General features: G+C 45.4%; 1 protein-coding gene across 3 annotated transcripts in view; it reads left to right on the top strand.

Annotated features, from left to right (window-relative positions):
- Positions 1–17396, top strand: part of ZNF488 (zinc finger protein 488) — a 113491-nt gene extending 96095 nt beyond the window's left edge. For all 3 annotated transcript variants that reach the window (XR_010244194.1, XM_063963390.1, XM_063963389.1), the window contains one exon: positions 16452–17396. Coding sequence is in view for 2 of the 3 variants with exons in the window: in XM_063963390.1 (XP_063819460.1) it covers positions 16452–17177 (726 nt within the window). In the remaining variant the exon portion in view is untranslated. The remainder of the gene's footprint in view (positions 1–16451) is intronic.
- The last annotated feature ends 206 nt before the right edge of the window (positions 17397–17602 follow it).

The raw sequence follows: 17602 nt of genomic DNA, 5'->3' as shown, positions 1-17602 counted from the left end.
CCACCAAATCTGATAGACCGACTCCAAATAACTCCTCCCCTTTATACGGCAAAACTTCCATATGCCGTTTTGAATCCGCATCGCCTGTCCACTGTCGCGTCCATAAAGCTCTTCTGGCCGAAATGGACATAGCACTTACCCGTGATGCCAGTGTGCAGATATCCCTCTGTGCATCACGCATATAAAGAAATGCATCCTTTATTTGTTCTAACGACAGTAAAATATTGTCCCTGTCCAGGGTATCAATATTTTCAATCAGGGACTCTGACCAAACTACCCCAGCACTGCACATCCAGGCAGTCGCTATAGCTGGTCGTAGTATAACACCTGCATGTGTGTATATACTTTTTTGGATATTTTCCATCCTCCTATCTGATGGATCTTTAAGTGCGGCCGTCTCAGGAGAAGGTAACGCCACTTGTTTTGATAAGCGTGTTAGCGCCTTGTCCACCCTAGGAGGTGTTTCCCAGCGCTCCCTAACCTCTGGCGGGAAAGGGTATAATGCCAATAATTTCTTTGAAATTATCAGCTTTTTATCAGGGGCAACCCACGCTTCATCACACACGTCATTTAATTCTTCTGATTCAGGAAAAACTATAGGTAGTTTTTTCACACCCCACATAATACCCTGTTTAGTGGTACCTGTAGTATCAGCTAAATGTAACGCCTCCTTCATTGCCAAAATCATATAACGTGTGGCCCTACTGGAAAATACGGTTGATTCGTCACCGTCACCACTGGAATCAGTGCCTGTGTCTGGGTCTGTGTCGACCGACTGAGGCAAAGGGCGTTTTACAGCCCCTGACGGTGTTTGAGGCGCCTGGACAGGCACTAATTGATTGTCCGGCCGCCTCATGTCGTCAAACGACTGCTTTAGCGTGTTGACACTATCCCGTAATTCCATAAATAAAGGCATCCATTCTGGTGTCGACCCCCTAGGAGGTGACATCCCCATATTTGGCAATTGCTCCGCCTCCACACCAATATCGTCCTCATACATGTCGACACACACGTACCGACACACAGCAGACACACAGGGAATGCTCTAAACGAAGACAGGACCCACTAGCCCTTTGGGGAGACAGAGGGAGAGTCTGCCAGCACACACCAAAAAGCGCTATATATGACAGGGATAGCCTTATAATAAGTGCTCCCTTATAGCTGCTTTATATATATCAAGATATTGCCATTAAATTTGCCCCCCCTCTCTGTTTTACCCTGTTTCTGTAGTGCAGTGCAGGGGAGAGACCTGGGAGCCGTCCTGACCAGCGGAGCTGTGAGAGGAAATGGCGCCGTGTGCTGAGGAGATAGGCCCCGCCCCTTTTTCGGCGGGCTCGTCTCCCGCTATTTTGTGAATACAGGCAGGGGTTAAATATCTCCATATAGCCTCTGGGGGCTATATGTGAGGTATTTTTAGCCTTTATATAGGTTTACATTTGCCTCCCAGGGCGCCCCCCCCCAGCGCCCTGCACCCTCAGTGACTGCGTGTGAAGTGTGCTGAGAGGAAAATGGCGCACAGCTGCAGTGCTGTGCGCTACCTTTAGAAGACTGCAGGAGTCTTCAGCCGCCGATTCTGGACCTCTTCTTACTTCAGCATCTGCAAGGGGGCCGGCGGCGCGGCTCCGGTGACCATCCAGGCTGTACCTGTGATCGTCCCTCTGGAGCTGATGTCCAGTAGCCAAGAAGCCAATCCATCCTGCACGCAGGTGAGTTCACTTCTTCTCCCCTCTGTCCCTCGTTGCAGTGATCCTGTTGCCAGCAGGAATCACTGTAAAATAAAAAACCTAAGCTAAACTTTCTCTAAGCAGCTCTTTATGAGAGCCACCTAGAATTGCACCCTTCTCGGCCGGGCACAAAAATCTAACTGGAGTCTGGAGGAGGGTCATAGGGGGAGGAGCCAGTGCACACCACCTGATCTGGAAAAGCTTTACTTTTTGTGCCCTGTCTCCTGCGGAGCCGCTATTCCCCTTGGTCCTTTTAGGAACCCCAGCATCCACTAGGACGATAGAGAAATAGGGTTAAAGAGGTAGGAGCAGCTGTTGCTGCATGTGTGAATAATGTGAGGAGTAAAGGAAAATTATGTGAAGGTGTTACATATATATAAAACAAACTATAAGTGCCATGGAGTGATGAAATAGTGTTAAATTGTGATGCCCCAGGGACACCCAGCCACGGCAGGCACAGGGAGCCCCGCACCCCAGAGAATTCCCCCCATTATGGACTGCCATATTAAACAAAATGTAGGAGTCTTACCTCTGTGTGCTCATTCCAAATGTAAAGGCTAGAGTGTTGGACTATTTAAAATCAGAGGGGTGGGTGGGGCAGGGTGCTAAATTAGGGTGAAGGTGTCTCCTACCTTCAAAAATGTATGAATACATCAGTTACAGAGGGAAAAGGGCCCTAATTTGCACACCTTAATTAGGTAGTGAGGTGCTACTCTGCTTGAGACTTAGTAAAGTGTACAGAGGGAAAAGGTAGCAGGTGCACTATCTCACACTAGCTCAACCTGTAGTAACCAGAGGCACTTAGTATATTCCTGGCCAGGGCTATGAGCTTACCCACCGCATCAAGGTAGCCTCTCATTGGGTAAGTCCCTAACACTAACTATAGGGGTTCAGGTCCGGGGGGCAGGAAACCCCAGAGCCACCCAGCCAGACAACCCCAAGACATCGCAGGAGTGATAAAAATATAGGGTTAAAGAGGTAGGAGCAGCTGTTGCTGCATGTGTGAATAATGTGAGGAGTAAAGGAAAATTATGTGAAGGTGTTACATATATATAAAACAAACTATAAGTGCCATGGAGTGATGAAATAGTGTTAAATTGTGATGCCCCAGGGACACCCAGCCACGGCAGGCACAGGGAGCCCCGCACCCCAGAGAATTCCCCCCATTATGGGCTGCCATATTAAACAAAATGTAGGAGTCTTACCTCAGTGTGCTCATTCCAAATGTAAAGGCTAGAGTGTTGGACTATTTAAAATCAGAGGGGTGGGTGGGGCAGGGTGCTAAATTAGGATGAAGGTGTCTCCTACCTTCAAAAATGTATGAATACATAAGCTACAGAGGGAAAAGGGCCCTAATTTGCACACCTTAATTAGGTAGTGAGGTGCTACTCTGCTTGAGACTTAGTAAAGTGTACAGAGGGAAAAGGTAGCAGGTGCACTATCTCACACTAGCTCAACCTGTAGTAACCAGAGGCACTTAGCATATTCCTGGCCAGGGCTATGAGCTTACCCACCGCATCAAGGTAGCCTCTCATTGGGTAAGTCCCTTAACACTAACTATAGGGGTTCAGGTCCGGGGGGCAGGACACCCCAGAGCCACCCAGCCAGACAACCCCAGGGCATAGCAGGAGTGATAAAAATATAGGGTTAAAGAGGTAGGAGCAGCTGTTGCTGCATGTGTGAATAATGTGAGGAGTAAAGGAAAATTATGTGAAGGTGTTACATATATATAAAACAAACTATAAGTGCCATGGAGTGATGAAATAGTGTTAAATTGTGATGCCCCAGGGACACCCAGCCACGGCAGGCACAGGGAGCCCCGCACCCCAGAGAATTCCCCCCCATTATGGACTGCCATATTAAACAAAATGTAGGAGTCTTACCTCAGTGTGCTCATTCCAAATGTAAAGGCTAGAGTGTTGGACTATTTAAAATCAGAGGGGTGGGTGGGGCAGGGTGCTAAATTAGGGTGAAGGTGTCTCCTACCTTCAAAAATGTATGAATACATCAGTTACAGAGGGAAAAGGGCCCTAATTTGCACACCTTAATTAGGTAGTAAAGTGCTACTCTGCTTGAGACTTAGTAAAGTGTACAGAGGGAAAAGGTAGCAGGTGCACTATCTCACACTAGCTCAACCTGTAGTAACCAGAGGCACTTAGCATATTCCTGGCCACCCCATCTTGCACCTCTGTTTTTTCTTTGCATTATGTGCTCTTTGGGGCCTAGTTTTTAAAACTGCCATCCTGTCTGACACTGCAGTGCCACTCCTAGATGGACCAGGTGTTTGTGCCGCCCACTTGTGTTGCTTAACTTAGTCATCCAGCGACCTCGTTGCACCTCTTTTTTTCTTTGCATTCTGTGCTCCAAACAGCCTAGTTTTTAAAACTGCCATCCTGTCTGCCACTGCAGTGCCACTACTAGATGGGCCAGGTGTTTGTGTCACTTAATTTAGTCATCCAGCTACCTCTGTGCAATCTTTTGGCCTAAAAACAATATTGTGAGGTGTTCAGAATACACTGGAAATTAATGTTATTGAGGTTAATAATACCGTAGTATCAAAATTACCCCCAAATTCTGGGATTTTAGCTGGGTTTTCCCCCAAAAAATTATCCAGATCCAAAACCAAAACCAAAACCTGAAAGGTTGGTTTTGGCAAAAGGGTCTGCCACATGGCTGTGGCTGAAATAATTGGTTGAGTGGGCGGCACAAACACCTGGCCCATCAAGGAGTGGCACTGCAGTGGCAGACAGGATGGCAGATTTAAAAACTAGGCCCCAAAGAGCACATAATGCAAAGAGAAAAACAAAGTATCTGGATGACTAAGATAAGCGACACAAATGGGTGGCACAAACACCTGGCCCATCTAGGAGTGGCACTTCAGTGGCAGACAGGATGACCGTTTTAAAAACTAGGCCCCAAAGAGCACATAATGCAAAGAAAAAAAAGAGGTGCAACGAGGTAGTTGGATGACTAAGCTAAGCGACACAAGTGGCCGGCACAGACGTGGCCCATCTAGGAGTGGCACTGCAGTGTCAGACAGGATGGCAGTTTTAAAAACTAGGCCCCTAAGAGCACATAATGCAAAGAATAAACAGAGGTACAAGATGGAATTGTCCTTGGGAACTCCCACCCACCCTTATGTTGTATAAACAGGACATGCACACTTTAACAAACCAATCATTTCAGCGACAGTGTCTGCCACACGACTGTGGCTTTTAATGATTGGTATGTTTGAGCCCCCACCAAAAAAGAAGCAATCAATCTCTCCTTGCACAAACTGGCTCTACAGAGACAAGATGTCGTCCTCATCCTTATATTCCTTTCCCCCTTGAGTATTTACATCCTCATCCTCACAGAGAAATAATTTCACAATGAAGAGGTGTCTTTTTTGGTATTTTGCCGAGGCATGACAATGGGCTTTTTCATCCCATGGCCAACAACTGTCTTCACTATTGCCTTATACAGGTTGAGTATCCCATATCCAAATATTCCGAAATACGGAATATTCCGAAATACGGACTTTTTTGAGTGAGAGTGAGATAGTGAAACCTTTGTTTTTTGATGGCTCAATGTACACAAACTTTGTTTAATACACAAAGTTATTAATAATATTGTATTAAATGACCTTCATCACCATCAGAATCCTCATCGCCAACTTCCTCCTCAGCGCCAGCTACACCAATATCCTCCTCATCCTGGTGCACTTCTAGTGACATCCTCAATCTCAATATCAGCAACTGGACTGGTGGTGCTCCTCCTAGCACTTGCAGGGTGCGTGCTAATGCTGGTAGGAGCCTCCTCTTCCCATACAGTCTTAGGAAGGTCAGGCCTAGAGATCGCAACCACGGACACACTTGGACTCTCCTGGGGATTTGTGATATCTCTGAATGTACAGCTGTTTTTTCCTGTGCTTTAATAAGCTTTAATTTTTAAATTTTTCGAGAAGGAGAGCTTCCATCTTCATGAGAAGCTGAACCACCAGTCATGAACATAGGCCAAGGCCAAGGCCTTTCCTTGCCACTTTGTGTCGTATATGGCATATTGTCAATTTTACGTTTCTTATCAGATAAAAATTTTTTTTCTGGTTCTTAATTTTTGCATCTTGGAATTTACATGCCCTCTATGACATTGGGCATCAGCCTTAGCAGATGACGTTGATGGAATTGCATCGTTAATGTCATGACTGGTGGCAGCAGTAGCTTCAGCACTGGTACTAGGAACTGGAAGTGGTTTCTGATATTTCACTATTTTTTCCTACAAATTTTTGTTCTCCATTTCATAGGACAGCACCCCTTTATTATTACAGCACATAGAACAGTGCCCCTTTATTTTTCACAGCACCTCTGTATTTTTACAGCATACAAGACAGGGCCAGTATTCCTTTATTTTCACCCCACCCCTGTATTTCTCATACGTCATAGAGGATGCTGGGGTCAACTTAGAACCATGGGGTATAGACGGGATCCGCAGGAGACATGGGCACTTTAAGACTTTGAAAGGGTGTGAACTGGCTCCTCCCTCTATGCCCCTCCTCCAGACTCGTTTTAGAATTGAGCCCAGTGAGACTGGATGCACTACAGGGGAGCTCTACTGAGTTTCTCTGAAAAGACTTATGTTAGGTTTTTTATTTTCAGGGAGGCTGCTGGCAACAGTCTCCCTGCTTCGTGGGACTTAGGGGAGAGAAGTATGACCAACTTCTAGTGAGTTCAATGGCTCTGCTTCTGGCTGACAGGACACCATTAGCTCCTGAGGGTGATGATCGCTGGGTACGCCTAGATGCTCACTCCCGCAGCCTGCCGTCACCCCCTTACAGAGCCAGAAGTCAGAAGACAGGTGAGTAGCAGAAGAAAGAAGACTTCTCTTCAGTGACAGCTTTATGAGGTATCGCGCGGCGGGCGATACGCTGCGCGCCATGCTCCTGCACAAATCACAGGCACTGCAGGGTGCAGGGCACGGGGGGGCACCCTGGGCAGCATAAAGTCCTCAATTTGACCTGGCAAGAGAGGACATTAGTACCTAGGCACTGTCTGAACCCCTGCCAGTATAATTATTTATTTATTTAGGAGCGGGCAGAAGCGCGCCATTACGGACTACATCCTCACTCCCTCAGCTCACTGCTCGGCGCCATTTCCTCTCACAAGGCTGCAGAGACGCTGGTCCTCCCTTCCACTGTCTGACAACTATCAGGGTGCAAAACGGGGGGAGGGCGCAGTAAGTTTTTGGTGCAATATATTGGCAGAAAAGCGCTACAACTTCTGAGGCATTATTTAGTGTTTTCAGGGTTGTTGTTTGGCGCTGGGTTGTGAGCTGGCAAATTCTCTCTGTGTCCCTCTAACAGACTTTACTGTGGGTCTGTCCCCTTATAAGCCCGGTGTGTCTGTGAGTGTTTGGTACATGTGTGTCGACATGTCTGAGGCTGAGTGCTCTTCCCAGGAGGAGACTGTATTGGGGACACAGATAAATGTGGGTGAGACCCTGTCGGCACCGCTGACTCCTGACTGGGTGAATGTCTTGAATGCGAATAGGACTCGTATCAGTAAGCGGTTGGATAAGTCTGAGTCTCAGACCCAGGCATAAAAAAAAAAAAAAATCTGTGGAGGATGTGTTATTGCAGGTCTAGGACCCCTCGGGGTCACAAAGACGTTCGTTTGCCCAGTTGCTTAACATTGATACCGACACGGACACTGATTCCAGTGTCGACCATAGTGATTCCAGATTAGATCCGAAATTGGCTAAGAGCATTCAGTACATGATCACAGCCGTAACTAGGGGGACATGTGCCCCAGGCGCAGGAGTTCAGGGGGCGTGGCAAATGCTGCCTGGCTCCTATGACCGCTGCTCCTTCACTCCCACCCCCTGCGATTGCTTTACTTGAAGGGCGCGCAGAGCTCTCCAGCTCTCTCACCCAGTTGCTCCTCCCCACCTCCCCGCCGCGATCACCTCCTGCAGCGGCAGCCGCGTATGACACCGTTCCCGCCGGCGCCGCTGCTGCTCCATCTCCCTCTGCATGTGTGGCCGCCGGACTCTGGAGCCTCCCTCTGCCCTCCCGCTCGTCAGCACCTCCGCACACTCTCCTGCCCGGCTGCCTGACTCCTCCAGAGGGAATCTGGAGAGGAAAGAGCCAGTAACAAGTGAATCGCTTCCCCCACTTTGTGCTGAGGTAAGTGGGCATTGTGAGGGGGGGTGGGCAGGATGGGCAGTAGGCTTTACAATATATGTATATATAGTATATCTGTGTATGTGTGTGTGTGTGTGTATATATATATATATATATATATATATATATATAACGTCCTCCAACAAGCAGCAGCACTTTGAGACTTGATTTGTCATACTATGAATCACAATAAAGTGCATTTAATAAATCATCCTGTGAGCCAACGTTTCGGGGCCAATAAAGCCCCTTTGTCAAGGTGTCATCACCTTGACAAAGGGGCGTTATTGGCCCCGAAACGTTGGCTCACAGGATGATTTATTAAATGCACTTTATTGTGATTAATTGACAAATCAAGTCTCAGAGTGCCGCTGCTTGTTGGAGGACTTTTGTTTATAACTACATTTTCCAGATGGCACCTGAGCATTGCTGACTGACATAGGAGGAGTGCCGATCCTTCCACAACGTGTGTATATCTCTATATATAATAATTTTTTATATATATTTATTTCAATTTTATTTAATTTTTTTTAATTTTATTTATTTTTTTATTTCTCTATTATAATTATGTATTTATACATATATATATATATATATATATTTTTGAGGGGGGGGGGCGCTACATTATCACCTTGCCCTGGGTTGCCGAAAATCCTATTTTCGGCCCTGACATGATTGTGGCTATAAAAGATGTATGGCGTATCACTGAGGACCCTGTTGTTCCTGATAAACAGGTCTGTATGTATAAAGAAAAGAAACCGGAGGTGACGTTTCCCCCTCTCATGAACTGAACGCTCTATTTGAAAAAGTCTGGGAAATCCCTGACAGAAAGTTTCAAATCCCTGAAAGGATTCCGGTTGCTTATCCTTTTCCCACTGAGGACAGGAAAAAGTGGGAGTCACACCCCATTTTGGACAAGGCCCTGTCACGTTTGTCTAAAAAGGTGGCTCTCCCAGCACCGGGCACGGCGGCCCTTAAGGACCCAGCAGATCATAAGCAAGAAACTACATTAAAATCCATTTATGCGACCACAGGTACGCTGCTCAGACCTTCCATTGCATCTGCATGGGCGAGTAGTGCTATTGAAAAGTGGGCAGATAACTTGTCATCTGACATAGATACACTGGATAGGGATAGCATCCTCTTGACGCTGGGTTATATCAAGGACGCTGCAGGAAACTGTGAGAGATATTGGCCTTTTGGGATCAAAAGCCAATGCCATGGCGGTCTCGTCTAGGCGAGCATTGTGGATTCACCAATGGAATGCTGATACAGACTCCAAGAAAAATATGTAGTCTCTCCCAGATGGTGTCTTGTTTGGGGATGGCCTCGATAATTGGTATCTACGGCTACTGTGGGTAAGTCATCTTTTTTGCCTTATGTTCCTCAGCAACAAAAGAAAACGCACCACTATCAAATGCAGTCCTTTCGGCCCAATAAATACAGAAGAGAGCGAGGCTCTTCCATCCTTGCTAGTAGAGGGAGGGGAAGAGGTAATGGATCAACAACCTTGTCGAGTTCACAGGAGCAGAGGTCTTCCCCTGCTTCTACCAAATCCACCGCATGGCGCTGGGGCTCTCTTGCGGGAGTCCACACCGGTGGGGGGCACGTCTAAAACTCTTCAGTCAGTTTTGGATTCGTTCGGGCCTAGACCTGTGGGTTTTACAAATAGTGTCCCAAGGGTACAAACTGGAGTTTCAAGACGTTCCCTCTCCGATTTTTCAAATCGGCCTTACCAGTTTCTCCTCCGGACAGGGAGGTAGTAAGCGAGGCTATACAAAAGTTGTGTCAGAATCAAGTCATTATCCTAGTTCCCCCGTCACAACAGGGGAAGGCTTTTATTTAAGCCTTTTCGTGGTCCAGAAGCCGGACGGTTCGGTCAGGCCAATCCTAAACCTGAAATCCCTAAATTTCTACCTGAAGAAGTTCAAATTCAGTATGGAATCTCTCAGGGCAGTGATCTCCAGTCTGGAGGAAGGAGATTTCATGGTTTCGGTGGACATAAAGGATGCCTACTCACATGTTCCCATTTATCCTCTGCATCAGGCTTACCTGAGATTTGCGATTCAGGATTGTCATTACCAATTTCAGACGTTGCCGTTTGGTCTATCCACGGCTCCGAGGATTTTCACCAAGGTGATGGCGGAAATGATGGTTCTCCTTCGCAAACAAGGAGTCACTATTATCCCGTACTTGGACGATCTCCTGATAAAGGCGAGATCCACGGACCAGTTGGTGCAAAACAGTGCACTCTCCCTGACAGTTCTTCAACAACATGGTTGGCTCCTAAACTTGCCAAAGTCGCAGTTGCTTCCAACAACGCGATTGTCGTTTTTGGGAATGATACTGAACACAGAACTTCAGAGAGTTTTTCTTCCAGTGGAAAAGGCTCTGGAGATCCAGAGTCTGGTCAAACATGTTCTGAAACCAGCAAGAGTGTCAATCCATCAATGCATTCGGTTTCTTGGAAAGATGGTTGCGGCCTACGAGGCCATTCAGTTGGCAGGTTCCATGCCAGAGTGTTCCAGTGGGACCTGTTGGACAAGTGGTCTGGGTCCCACCTACACATGCACCGGAGGATAATCCTGTCTTCCAAGACCAGGATCTCACTCCTGTGGTGGCTGCACAGCTCTCACCTCCTAGAGGGGCGCAGGTTCGGGATCCAGGACTGGATCCTAGTAACCACGGATGCAAGCCTCCGAGGCTGTGGGGCAGTCACGCTGGGAGAAAACTTCCAAGGAAGATGGTCAAGTCAGGAAACTTGTCTCCACATAAACATTCTGGAGTTAAGGACCATTTACAACGGCCTTCTGCAAGTGGAACATCTTCTTCGAGATCTATCCGTACTGATGCAGTCGGACAATGTAACAGCAGTAGCGTACATAAACCGTCAGGGCGGAACGAAAAGCAGAGCGGCGATGGCAGAAGCCACAAGGATTTTCCGCTGGGCAGAAAAGCATACAAGCACTCTGTCAGCGATCTTCATTCCAGGACTGGACAACTGGGAAGCAGACTTCCTCAGCAGACACGATCTCCATCCAGGAGAGTGGAGCCTCCACCAAGAAGTCTTCTCAGAGGTGACAAGTCGTTGGGGAGTTCCTCAAGTAGACATGATGGCATCTCGTCTCAACAAGAAGCTTCAGAGATATTGTTCCAGGTCGAGAGACCCTCAAGCAATAGCAATGGATGCACTGGTGACACCGTGGGTGTTTCGGTCAGTGTATGTATTCCCTCCACTTCCTCTCATTCCAAAAGTTCTAAAGATCGTAAGAAGAACAAAGATTCAGGCGATCCTCATTGTCCCAGATTGGCCAAGAAGGACATGGTATCCAGATCTTCAGGAATTAGTTTTAGGAGATCCCTGGCCTCTTCCTCTGCGCGAGGACCTGTTACAACAGGGGCCGTGCGTGTATCAGTACTTACCGCAGCTACGATTGATGGCATGGTGGTTGAGCGCAAAATCCTAGCCCGTAAGGGTATTCCCAGTGAAGTCATTCCCACACTTATTCAGGACAGAAAAGGGGTAACGTCTAAACATTACCACCGTATTTGGAGTAAATATGTTCTTTTCTCCATTTTCTACAAGCAGGTGTGGATGCGGGCCTAAAATTGGGCTCAATTAAGGTACAGATTTCAGCCTTATCGGTTTTCTTTCAGAAACAATTGGCTTCCATTCCAGAAGTTCAGATTTTCGTGTAAGGCGTGTTGCACATCCAACCTCCATTTGTGCCTCCAGTGGCACCATGGGATCTTAATGTGGTGTTGCAGTTCCTTCAATCACATTGGTTTGAACCTTTACAGAAGGTGGAGTTGAAGTTCCTCACTTGGAAAGTGGTCATCCTGTTGGCCTTGGCATCTGCAAGGCGGGTGTCTGAGTTAGCGGCCTTGTTTCACAAGAGCCCTTATTTGATCTTCCATGAAGATAGAGCTGAATTGCAGACACGTCAGCAATTTCTACCGAAGGAGGTTTCCTCTTTCCACATGAACCAACCTATTGTGGTGCCTGTGGCTATTGATGCTTTCTCTGAGTCAAAGTCTCTGGATGTGGTCAGAGCTTTGAAGATTTATGTCACCAGAACGACTCAGATTAGGAAAACAGAGGCTCTGTTTGTCCTGTATGCTCCCAACAAGATTGGGTGTCCTGCTTCCAAGCAGACCATTGCGCGCTGGATCTGTGGTATGATTCAGCGTGCTCATTCCACGGCAGGATTGCCATTACCGAAATCGTGGGTTCGTCCTGGGCGGCTGCCCGAGCAGCTACTTGGTTTGGGATCAAACACTTTTGCTAAGTTTTACCAGTTTGATACCTTGGCCGATGACCTCAAGTTTGGTCAATCGGTGCTGCAGAGTCATCCGCACTCTCCCGCCTGTTCTGGAGCTTTGGTATATTCCCATGGTTCTAATGTGACCCAGGCATCCTCTAGGACGTATGAGAAAATAGGATTTTAATATCTACCGGTAAATCCTTTTCTCTTAGTCCGTAGAGGATGCTGGGCGCCCGTCTCAGTGCGTACTGTATCTGCAGTTATCAGTTGTGGTTACACACATGTTGTGTTACGTTTATTGTCGGCATTTTGCTGCAATTGTTCATGCCGTTGGCTTGTGTTCTATAGAATGCCACGTTGTGCAGCATGCTTGAGGTGTGAGCTGGTATGAATCTCACCTTAGTTTAACAATAAATCCTTTCCTCGAAATGTCCGTCTCCCTGGGCACAGTTCCTATAACTGGAGTCTGGAGGAGGGGCATAGAGGGAGGAGCCAGTTCACACCCTTTCAAAGTCTTAAAGTGCCCATGTCTCCTGCGGATCCCGTCTATACACCATGGTTCTAATGTGACCCCAGCATCCTCTACGGACTAAGAGAAAAGGATTTACCGGTAGGTATTAAAATCCTATTTTTTTTTTTACAGCATACAAGACAGGGCCAGTGTTTATTTTCACAGCACCCCTTTTTACAGTATACAGGACAGGGCCAGTGTACATTTATTTTCACAGCACCCCTATATTTTTACAGCATACAGGATAGGGCTAGTGTACATTTATTTTCACAGCACCCCTGTATTTTTACAGCATACAGGACAGGGCCAGTGTACATTTATTTTCACAGCACCCCTGTATTTTTACAGCATATAAGACAGGGCCAGTGTACATTTATTTTCATAGCACCCCTGTATTTTTACAGCATACAGGACTAGCACCCCTGTATTTTCACAGCATACAGGACAGTGCTCCTGTACAGCACAGTGACAGCCAGGACAGCAACACCCATGTACAGCTGCAGTACCCCTAACAACACATGACACCAGAGCCGGCCCTAACCAATATGATGCCCTAGGCAAGATTTTGGCTGGTGCCCCCTAGCACCGCCACTAGTTCTGCAAGAGATGCCTGGCATGAGTCAGCTGGCAGCTCTGCTAACGTCGGGCGCATTTTGTTTATGAAAATTCATCTTATTTGCATTACTATGTGGCTAGGATGCACAAGCAGCTTCTGCTGATTAAAATGATATGTGGCATGCCTATATTCTGTGTGAGACTGCGGCTGTATTTGCATATACGAAGTGCTACATTACAGTGATTTCCAGGAATACACGCAACGTAGCATTTCGTATGCAGATACAGCCACAGTCATACACAGAATATAGGAATGCTGCATATCATTTTAATCAGCAGAAGCTGCTGGTGCCCCTAAGCATACCAAATGCCCTAGGCATTTGCCTAGTTTGCCTATGCCTAAGGCCGGCTCATGATGACACCACAGTGACAGGACAGCACAGTGACAGGACAGTACCCCTAGAGATCACACACTGACCCCACCCAACGCCACCACCTACAGAGAGACAGAGGTCTGTCTCCCTCACTCTCTAAGTTCGGAATGAATATGGTGGCGACTTGGAATCCAAAACCCGCAAGAATCCGACAGTGGGATGATGGCGTTTTGCCTCGTTCTGGGATCCGTGTCTGGCGGGAAGTTCCGAGTCAGTCTCGGTTCCCGGCTTGGATCGTGAAGTTCGGGGGGGGGGATCGGTTCTCTGAGAACCGAACCCGCTCATTTCTAATATGCATACAGCGCTCACCCTGCTGCCAGCATACTGGCGGCCAGGATGCCGCTGTTGGTATACTAACAGCTGGTATCATGGCCGCCTGTAAATCATACTGATCCCTCCAATAAGGCTGGCTGCTTGGTGTGTGACCAGCATTAAGTCCTGCCTCATCTCCCAATCATTCTCTAGTTTTGTTGGTCTCTGTATACTTATACATAGTATAATCTATTATTACGATTCATTACATTTATCAGGCGCTTACATAAAGCAGGACATCTGCAAATTACCATGCCAGTGCTCAGGTCTCTTTCTAGCCATGTGTAGGCTCTCATTGTAAGATGTATAATAATTGGCTTTATTGTTGCCTATACATATATAAGGCAAAACAGAGAGACTGGTTGGTGCTCCAAAGAATAGAACCATACTAAAGTACTATTATCGGAGAGGAGGGTATTTACTACAAAGTCAGCTCTGAGGTAGCATTTATCAAGTTTATTCTATGCAACGATAGGTAGATGCTGATTGGTTGTTATGGGCAACTTCTCCACTGCTTATGTTTGATGCATCTTCCACTGAGTGTTATAAATTAGGAGGTCATTACAGTAAAATTGTCATCTTAAAAAAGTAATAATTTCTCCTAATTGTCCCATATTTCCTTTATCTGTCTCCTATCTCTCCCTGAATTACTTTTATCTCTCCTAACTTTTCCCTATTTACTTTTATCTATCTCCTCTCTCCTATTTCTTTTATCTGTCTTCTAACGCTCCTCTATTTCCTTATCTGTCTCCTAACTCTCCCCTAATTCCTTTATCTGTCTCCCAACTCTCCTCTATTTACTTTTATCTCTTTTTAATTTCCCTATTTTCTTTTATCTCTTTAATTTATCTATTAACTATTCCTTATTTACTTTTATCTCTCTCCTAACTCTCCCCTCTTTCCTTTACCTGTCTTCTAACTCTCCTCTGTTTCCTTATCTGTCTCCTAATTCTTCCCTATTTCCTTTATCTGTCTTCTAACTGTCCGCTGTTTCCTTTATCTGTCTCCTAACTCTCCCGTTACTTTTGTGTCTCTCCTAACTCTACCTTATTTCTTTATTTTTATCTGTCTTAACTTTCCCCTATTTACTTTATCTCACTCCTAACTTTCCCGTTACCTTTATCTGTCTCCTAACTCTACTTTTTTTCTTATCTGTCTCCGAACTCTCCTCTGTTTCATTATGTCTCCTCTAACTCATTCCCTATTACCTTTATCTGTCTCCTAACTCTCCCCTATTTACTTTTATCTGTCTCCTAACTCTTCCCTGTTTCTTTTATCTGTCTTCTAACTCTCCTCTATTTCCTTATCTGTCTCCTAACTCTCCCCTAATTCCTTTACCTGTCTCCCAACTCTCCTCTATTTACTTTTATCTCTCTTTTTAATTTCCCCATTTTCTTTTATCTCTTTAATTTATCTATCTATTAACTATTCCTTATTTACTTGTATCTCTCTCCTAACTCTCCCCTCTTTCCTTTACCTGTCTTCTAACTCTCCTCTGTTTCCTTATCTGTCTCCTAATTCTTCCCTATTTCCTTTATCTGTCTTCTAACTGTCCGCTGTTTCTTTTATCTGTCTCCTAACTCTCCCGTTACTTTTGTATCTCTCCTAACTCTACCTTATTTCTTTATTTTTATCTGTCTTAACTTTCCCCTATTTACTTTATCTCACTCCTAACTTTCCCGTTACCTTTATCTGTCTCCTAACTCTACTTTTTTTCTTATCTGTCTCCGAACTCTCCTCTGTTTCATTATGTCTCTTCTAACTCTCCCCTATTACCTTTATCTGTCTCCCAACTCTCCTCTATTTACTTTTATCTATCTTTTTAATTTCCCCATTTTCTTTTATCTCTTTAATTTATCTATCTATTAACTATTCCTTATTTACTTTTATCTCTCTCCTAACTCTCCCCTCTTTCCTTTACCTGTCTCCCAACTCTCCTCTATTTACTTTTATCTATCTTTTTAATTTCCCCATTTTCTTTTATCTCTTTAATTTATCTATCTATTAACTATTCCTTATTTACTTTTATCTCTCTCCTAACTCTCCCCTCTTTCCTTTACCTGTCTTCTAACTCTCCTCTGTTTCCTTATCTGTCTCCTAATTCTTCCCTATTTCCTTTATCTGTCTTCTAACTGTCCGCTGTTTCCTTTATCTGTCTCCTAACGCTCCCGTTACTTTTGTATCTCTCCTAACTCTACCTTATTTCTTTATTTTTATCTGTCTTAACTTTCCCCTATTTACTTTATCTCACTCCTAACTTTCCCATTACCTTTATCTGTCTCCTAACTCTACTTTTTTTCTTATCTGTCTCCTAACTCTTTCCGATTTCTTTTATCTGACTCCTAACTCTCCCCTATTTCCTTAATTTATCTACTAACTCTCCCCTATTTCCTTTATTTATCTACTAACTCTCCCCTATTTACTTTTATCTCTCTATCTCTCCCTATTTTCTTTATTTTTTTCCTAACTTTCTACTATTCTCTTTGCTCTACACAGAAAGACGGATCACCAATGAAACAACCAAGACATGGCACCAACTTTCACAGCCTGGCAAGGGATGTGGAACAAGAGAGGACTGAACAATCAGATGAGGAGAAAACAGTACTTCATGAGAAAACCAACCTATTGGGTGAAACCAGTAGACGAGAAGAATTGTTAATGGGAATGACATCAGAATGTAAAGGTGAAATGTGGAGAAAGGTGAAAGCGGAGTTCCTTGAGCAGAAGCGGAGCGCATTTACAGAAGTTTATAGAACAAAGCACATCGGTGACAGGCGGATAGACTTCTCAGGCAGTGCCTTCTCACCTGTGCCTGGCAGACTTGGGAATAAAATAAACACAGTATTCAAATCTGGAAAGAGTTTCAGGGTCACTGCCCCAACTAATTTTGTAATGCCATGTGAATTTTTGACATTACATAGTTCTGTGACAGTCCTACCCCTTCCAGAAGTTAGGCCAAAATCTGAATCTCCTCACTCACCCCAGGTACTCCCACCAACCCTCACAAGCCTTGGGTCTACAGCCCAAATCTGGTGTGCCAAATGCAAACTCTCCTTCCGCATGACTTCAGACCTGGTCCTCCACATGAGATCACGTCATAAGGAGACAGGATTTGAAACCCAGGGTAAGAGACGAAGAGAGCTACAGCTATCATGCCCGGTTTGCTACGCCTACTTTAGGGAGCGCCATCACTTGTCTCGCCACATGACCTCTCACTGCTGACTTGTATGCTGGACAAAGAAGCCAATGACTGCACCATGTATATTCGTAGAAGGGACTTCTATACAGATATGGCCTTCAATAATTACTGTCAGCTGACTTTGACTGAACATGATTGGAATAATGTATAAAAATACGGCTTACACATAGCTGACCACTATGAAAGTTGATATTGTACGATGAGACCATGGAGTTATTTGTGTTTGTTTTTGTTGTTGTTTTGGGCGGGGATGGGGGGGAGTAATTGTTCTAAATTATTTAGCCGAAAGTTCACAAATCTTGCTCGACTTGCTAATACTTTTGCATGTTTAAGGTAAAATTGATCTGATTTTTTTTAAACATCAGCACATTTTGGAGTCATACACTTTAGAAAGCTGACATGGTTTCAAAGTAAATAAAAAAATGCAACTTTAACGGGCACCTGCCTA

Source organism: Pseudophryne corroboree, chromosome 3, assembly GCF_028390025.1.
Source record: "Pseudophryne corroboree isolate aPseCor3 chromosome 3, aPseCor3.hap2, whole genome shotgun sequence".
NCBI classification, from domain to species: Eukaryota; Metazoa; Chordata; class Amphibia; order Anura; family Myobatrachidae; genus Pseudophryne; species Pseudophryne corroboree.
Note: the sequence above shows the minus strand (reverse complement) of the source record. Positions and strands in the feature narration are given on the sequence as shown.